This window comes from Anopheles aquasalis, chromosome 2 (genome assembly GCF_943734665.1).
Source record: "Anopheles aquasalis chromosome 2, idAnoAquaMG_Q_19, whole genome shotgun sequence".
NCBI classification, from domain to species: Eukaryota; Metazoa; Arthropoda; class Insecta; order Diptera; family Culicidae; genus Anopheles; species Anopheles aquasalis.
Window position 1 is genome coordinate 26,825,001 of NC_064877.1, and position 7,500 is coordinate 26,832,500.

At 50.3% G+C, this 7,500-nt stretch overlaps 1 protein-coding gene across 1 annotated transcript in view; it reads left to right on the plus strand.

Moving 5' to 3' along the window:
- Window positions 1-3,209: 3,209 nt before the first annotated feature.
- LOC126572834 (transmembrane protease serine 9-like) overlaps window positions 3,210-7,500 on the plus strand; it is a 7,948-nt gene continuing 3,657 nt past the window's right edge. The window contains exons 1-4 of the mRNA XM_050232508.1: window positions 3,210-3,606; window positions 4,745-4,907; window positions 4,994-5,363; window positions 5,444-5,652. Coding sequence (XP_050088465.1) covers window positions 3,363-3,606; window positions 4,745-4,907; window positions 4,994-5,363; window positions 5,444-5,652 — 986 coding nt within the window. The 5' untranslated portion in view covers window positions 3,210-3,362. The remainder of the gene's footprint in view (window positions 3,607-4,744; window positions 4,908-4,993; window positions 5,364-5,443; window positions 5,653-7,500) is intronic.

The window sequence follows — 7,500 nt, forward strand, 5'->3', positions numbered from 1 at the left end:
CAACCGAGGTACCGTGTGCGGTGGTCGCGTGTTATTCAATCGCAAATTTGTAAGTGCCAACGATCGGATCCGTTCGATCGACTGATGCTGATGAAGCATATCGGAGACGAGATCGAGAGATTTGTCTCGCCAAGTGATTGAGCAATGATAACAATAAAAGGTGTCGCAGCCTTTACGGTGGCCAGTTGCCAGTTTGATCGATACGTTCCGGGTTGGTCCGGGCCGTGGTACCCGTGTGTCCGCTCGTGGTGCACCTCCAGGGGAGCAGCGGAGAGTGTGGTTAGTGGCGCCCAATGGCGCGTGCAATATCAATGCGCCACGATTGTCGCGTCGCCAATTAGCTCACGCGCAAGCGCTCCCCCCATAAGACAATTTACATAACCTTTCCTTTGCTGGACCAGGATGACGAATTTCGCGCTACCGTGACCACCGTGGTTGGTGTGGTTTTGCGAAATCGAATTTCACGCGGCCTGCCACTTTTCCTGGACCTGGAGACCAGCCCGGGGGAGGTTCTCTGCGCTACCGTTTGACGCTGGTGCGTGGCCAGACGGGGGATTCTGTGGCGTATCTACTCGAGAAGCTTCTCTCGCTTGGCCAGCGGTTTGTTGCAAGCAGCCGTTTGTTACGCGATGTCGCCCCCGATGGTTCGTGTCCGGGTTCGAGTCATTTCACTTTCAGCAGCGGTCGTGATTGTGCGCATTTCTGTCGGTGAGAATCGGGTCCCCGTGGATACGGAATCGTGCAGAGTATCGAGTGAACCCAGCGAAAGACGATCGATTCGATCGATTCGATCGATTGTGAGCTAGTGAGTGTTTAAGTGCTGGCCGATCTGCGATTCGCGCGGAATCTCGTTGGCCTCGTTTTGGGTGTAGAGAGTGGCCACTTCACGCTAGGTGATGCGCCGGTGTGGGAAGATTAGCTGGACACGGACGCACGAGGCGCTACCCATGATGCTCGACCGGTTGGTTTCGGTGGCGCTAGCGGGAAGTGTGCCAAAAATTGGATAAATTATCGAAATAACAAGCTAGCCCAGGTGTTGGCAGATGATCGGAGTGGTTTGGTTTGGAAGAGAAGTGACCAAAACATTCGCATAAAAGTGGTTCCCCCCAGCGTGGGCCGAACGGGGTTTGGGGAAAGATAAGAAGCGAGGGAAGTGTGAAAGAAGAAGAGCTTAAAATGGAAATTGGGAGTAAATGAGTGGAAGCAGGGGGAGGGGCGGGGGCGGATTTATCATGGACTCGAAGGCTAGACCTTTCACTGAAGCTGGTGAATCAGCTGCTGAGTTGTCGCTGCTGCGCTGCTTCGCACATCGCAGATGGCCGCGAGAATGTGAAAAAAAGTGTTATACGCGATACTGTGCTACTCCACTGCGCGTAGGATGCATTCGGTCGGTTATGGAGTGCCTGCAAGACTCAACGTTGCCAAAATTTACATGAAACATTGTGTATGCTACGCTTATATGTTAATTCGTACTTTTCCATGGCGTCTGTTAGCCTGTGTCCACTCTACGAGATTATCTAGCTGAATGCAAGGAAGGCATTCGTATCTATTTCAGATTTATCGGTTAACAAATCGTTGCGTTAAGTTTCTAAAGATTGTATACATCAAGACAGTAAAATTTATTAGATTTTTAGCTTAGAATCGTATACAAAACAACAACAGTGATGGAAAAATCATTCCTCTCTGGAACTCACACTCTAGAACTCCGGATAGTCTCATACTCATGTGTTGTGAGGACACAAGATCGTCGTCTCCAGATAATCTTATAGTGGCCCACAGGGTTAGTTTAGCTAGAAGTATAGTGTAGTGTCTTAGATTTCAAAATAATTTCTCCGAGAAAATCCAAAATTATGTCCGATTTCTGAACATCACTTTTACTCTCATCCCAAACGGAAGTGTTACGTTGTAACACCTCGAGGGTGACTGCATGAAAAACAAAAATTAAAAGTTGTTTGCACAAGGGGCTAAAACATGGAATCGATTTCTGAAGACACAGACTCAAAACCTGCGTGATAATTTGCTCGTGAGAAAGCTGTTAGGAGCAAAATGTGTCATTTCACTGCGAGCACGTAGCAGACGAAGCTCCGGAGCATCTTTGTGCTGCTCGGGAAAGAAAGGAGTAAAACAGTTAGCATCTTTACGTTAGGCTCTTAATGAGGAAATGGATAACACATGGCATTGTCAGTCTTCTTAATTTCTTAAAGAAGGTACCATGCCTAGTGGTTCTCTCTTCCCGTGGGCCATATAGCTCGTGCAAGCCCATCGCAACCTCTCCACGGCCAGTGACTTTGATGGTGGCGGCCTCGACCTTTCCATTACCAGCACCACAGCCCCCCCGAGATAAGCGAGAAAAACCCTTTCACCGTGTCGGGCACTTTTCACACAGACGGATGTAAGCGTTTAAAGGGAAAGAAAAGCATCTTGGAGCAGGGGCTGGGTAGGGGCGGTGCAGGCCAATTTCCTTGCCCCATTAGTACCTCACACTCCTCCATGGCCACAACGTCTAACGTCAGCCGGATGATGCCCTATCGGACAGCATTTATCGGAAGACGGGAAGATCCGGTAGAGAGAAGTCGAGTCACGAAGTCATCTGCTAGCGACATACCATCGTGCCTTTTGCTCCGGTGGGAAATAGAGGTCCACGTGTCTCCCGGCCCCGTCCCCTGAAGCCATCTCGCGATCTCCTAGGGCACCGCTGACTGACGCGGGCTCTTGGGTCATTATATCATTCAAGGGCCGAGTGTTTGGCGATTTATCGGGCGATTTTTTTCCTTCTTATTTTACTCAAGACCGGTGCCGCTGCTGCACCGACAAGCACGCCGTCATTCCAAACACCCTCCACCTCCACCGCGACCTAATCCTAATCCATCCGTCGTTCGTTCGCGCTCGAATGAAAGTGAGATGGTGATGGGCAGATGGACCGGTCCGGTGCTCTGGTGGAGGCGCTTGGAACATGCGGCAGACATGCGGACCTGAACCTGCTGCGATGTTAAATAATGTTGTTTTCCCTCCGCACCACCACCAGCAGCAGCAGCAACAGCAGCGAGCAGAAGAAAGTGAAATGAGATTATGAGTCGTGTAAACAACCGCCGAACGGCAACGGAACAACGGCCAGCCTGCCTTCAGCACCAGCAACAACAGCAGCAGCAACAGAAATAAGTGAAACGTGAAGTGAAAGATACAAGTGCGCGTGTGGAGGTGGGAGTGCAGTGAGCCAAGGGGTACGCGGATTTGATAAGCGGCAACACTTTCGGATAGCAGCCAGTCCTTGGTAAAAAATATCGCGCAGAAAAAAGGGTGCAGAGGACTTTAAAGCGACGGCTTACCATTAGGCCGAGTGTCCAGCGATCGCGGTGTTGAGAATGTTGCGGCCGGTGAGAGATATGGTTCCGGCGATGACGGCGCTGGTGCTGCTATTGCTACCAACGGTGCACAATGTTGCGGCAGTTCAGGGATTGGGGCGATGGAATGAAACGGAACTGCTGCCTGGACGGACCCGCAACGGGCGGTTTCTGTTCGATACGCTGTTCGGGCTGAACACGGCTGCCTTCTCGCTCGATGATGATGATGACCTGAGTGTGAATCAGGTGAAAAGCTGTGATTGTGGTAAGCTACAGCTACGGCGGTTATGAATTTGGATGGAACACGTCTGGATTATAAAAAAAATAGTTAAAGCTTTCAAATCTTTCTTCTAGTGCATTGTTGGAAACATGTATTAGTAAATCATCTCTCTATTTCTCTATTTCTTCGCATCTCTACATTTAATGCAAACACTATCCCTGTAACCATGGTTGATCGATTGGATTCAGTTTGTAGTAATTTTGATAAAGGCAGTCCCTACTCGGATACTGCTACAATCAACAAGCGGTTTTACCCTGCTCTAGAAGATCATTTCATTGATCACGATCTAAGATCATCTTTACTATCAGTTGAGCCTTTGATGTCCGATATAGATGTTCTTTAGTAATTCTATAAGATGCTGGGCTCAATGGTTCTGCTGTTTTACACGATTGTTTGTGACGGATGAACAATACTTGATTTGCGTAAATTTGATCACTAGATCGTCTGCGATTGTAGAGTTGATCCATCTACTATGAAAATGATCTATCTACTCACTGGTCGTTATACCAATTTTAAGATAAAACACTAATTGTTTAAGTAAACCTAAGATTTGGCCGGTCAGTTTATAGTACAGCATCTTATTTGTAGCATAATTTTATGGAAACTCTCGCCTTCTCACTCTCCCGCACAAGAAAGAGCGAGAAAAAAACACAACCGCCATCACCTAGAGGGCGCTTGTGAGCAATAAAAGTTTCCTCTAGCCGCCACCAGGGGTACTTTGCTCGATGTTTAAATTTTAACCAGTCGTTTTCCAAAGATCTTCTCGTCGTTTTTGCTAATTCGGTTACTAACAAATGACGAATTAGTAGAAGATCATAGCTGAAAGTATCACCGTTAGTATCAAAAATGCTTTCGATTATTTTTTTTTGCTCTTTTTTGAGTCGTTTGCAAAAGGAAAATCTTGTGCAATAACAGCAAAATCGTGGACTAACAGTAAAAGATAAATTTGTGATAACTTTATGATCACTTTTTAGCTACAATAATGACGACAAAGCATGATCCAAGGTGGATTGGAGATTGATAGTCAAATCATATTTTTTTCACATAAAATCCGCTCACAATTTCACTTAAGATCCACTACTTCTTCATCTAATGCCACTCCTGTTTTCACTTTACCTTCCAGAATGTGGAGCAGCGAATCAAGAGATTCGAATCGTCGGTGGACGACCTACCGGCGTAAACCAGTACCCCTGGCTCGCTCGACTCGTCTACGATGGACAGTTCCACTGCGGTGCGTCACTACTGACCCGAGACTACGTGCTGACGGCCGCCCATTGTGTGCGCAGGTAAGCATGTACGGCGGTCGTAAACCATTTCTCCTCGCATCCCGAATTAATCCCGTATCGTTTATCCTTCTGGCTACCGGCATTAGATTGAAGCGCAACAAAATACGTGTAATCCTCGGTGATTACGATCAGTTCGTCGCGTCGGAGACACCGGCTATCATGCGGGCCGTGACGGCCATCATCCGGCACCGGAGCTTTGATCAGAACTCGTACAACAATGACATTGCGCTGCTGAAGCTTCGGAAACCCGTAGACTTTACCAAAACGATCCGGCCAGTCTGTCTGCCGAAGGAGCGCAGTGAACCGGCCGGTCAGCTCGGTACGGTGGTCGGTTGGGGTCGCACATCGGAGGGAGGGACACTGCCTGCCCTTGTGCAGCACGTCGACGTTCCGATCCTAACGCTGGACCAGTGCCGCAGCATGAAGTACCGGGCATCGCGCATAACCTCCAACATGGTAAGCATCAGCCAAACACTGGCTCGTGATCATCGTCGATTTATTCTGACTCTGACCGCAACTCGTCAATCTCTTTGCAGCTGTGTGCCGGCAAGGGCAAACAGGACTCGTGCCAAGGTGATTCCGGTGGACCGCTGCTGGTGCGAAATGGTGATAAGCACGAGATCGTCGGCATCGTCTCGTGGGGTGTCGGTTGTGGCCGGGCTGGCTATCCGGGAGTGTACACGCGGGTCGCACGCTATCTGCCCTGGCTGAGGGCGAACCTGGACGACACCTGCCTTTGCTCCAAGTGAACGACTGAAGTGATATGATGACGTGATGACGGATTGTAAATAAATAAACCCGAAAAACAAACGATCCAACAGCCCCGAGGTCCGGGAAGGGCAGAAAGTAGAAAGAAACATTGTTTAGGGCGGTGCAGAAGGGAAGTGCACTGGCCCCATATTCCGCTCACACCAAGATGATCCACATTTGAGTCAGCTGCGTGCAGAGAATAGAAGAACGGGACAGGGGGCCGGGCCGAGGTCGAGAGTTCACCGAGAGCGGTCTCTCCCTCACAATGCAACAATTAAACGAAATGGGAGCATAAATATTGTGTGTCTCGCGGGGCGTGTCGTGTCGTGGCGTGGCGTGGCGTAGCGTAGTGCTGTGGCTCAACGGAGCGAAAGCCAAGGAACACCGTACCGTCCCGTACTCCCGATGGTGGCCACACATGCGAGCACCGGGAAAGCGGGAACCGAAACGATCGCGAAACGCTCATTACCGGCGCTCATACTGCTCGCTGTAATTGATTTAAGACGGCCAGCCAGCCGACACGAGCGTCGCCGGAGAGAGATCGCCGGAGATAATGGTACCGGCAAGGGGAAGAGCCCAATTTATGTTGTATGTTTTTTGCCACCCCCCAGGTGGGTGTTGATTCGATGCGGAAGGCGGGGGTGATAATGGTTCCGCAGACATTGTTGCCGTGGCTCGAGGCAAGACAGGCGGCATCTTAGATGATTGCCGAAAATGGTCGCATTGGCCCGGTTCTCACACAGGTGGACACACAGCGGTGGTTGTGACACATTTCCGTGCCAGGGCTTTAGCTGATCTAGCTCACTTCTTGCCTTTGTGGAAATTAGATTGTTCTCGAACTGTTCCAACCTCGAGAGGACCAACCGCACCGCCGGGTTATCATTTTTAGGCCATAAAGCAGCTGCTGGCTATCTCGTTCCAACCGAAGTGGATCACTTGGAAAGGGACACCGGATTATCGGACGGCATTTAATGGAAATAATGATAATTCCACCATTAATAAGTCAACGAAAGGCACGCCATGATGGTTAAGAATGCAACAACGCATCAACCATTCTCGAACGGAACTTTCTCTCCACTTCGTTCGGCTGTTCTCGAGTGTCTCAGACACTCTACGGGGGAATGTCCACGCTGCAGCCATTCGACTTGGCGTTGGTGGCGTCTCGCACTTGAAACGAAATTCAAAAGAATGATCCTCGATCTCGAGCACGGAAAGAGAACGGGTGGTGCACATTTGTTTACTCCACCGTGTGCTCCCCTCCCCCCTCCACTAAATTGTGGGTCTTCTCGGCCCGTGATCTCGTGCCATCGTCGTCGATCACCACACTGGCCCATTCGCTCCCACGTCAACTTCCCATTACGTTTTGGGATGGAGCCGAGCAGTGGCCGCAGCAGCAGCATGGGATCGTTGAGGTAATGATGATGACCCACGCCACATACACACCGGTACACAGACACACAGTCTCCGGGCCACTCTATGGGGCGCTCGTCGTCGCGGTCGCTTGCCGCCATATCGGAAGACACGCTGCGGGGAGCTGCGGCGCAAGGAACCAAACACAAAAACAAAACACCACCGACGATGACGATGATGGCGATGACGATGACGATGCCGACGACGACGAGGTGGAAACGCGGGGAAGAGGAAGAAACGAACAAGTGCCGGAGAAAGCCCCCAGAGACCGGATCGAGATCGGTGCGTGCTGCGGGATAGAATTCCGATTCCGGCCAACGAACGAACGGATGAACGAAGGAAGGAAGGAACGAGTAGCAGTAGCACGAGCCTCGAGCTTTGCGCTTGTCTTCAGCTCAGTACAGTCAGTGACCGCTGCCGGAGCGGACGTGCA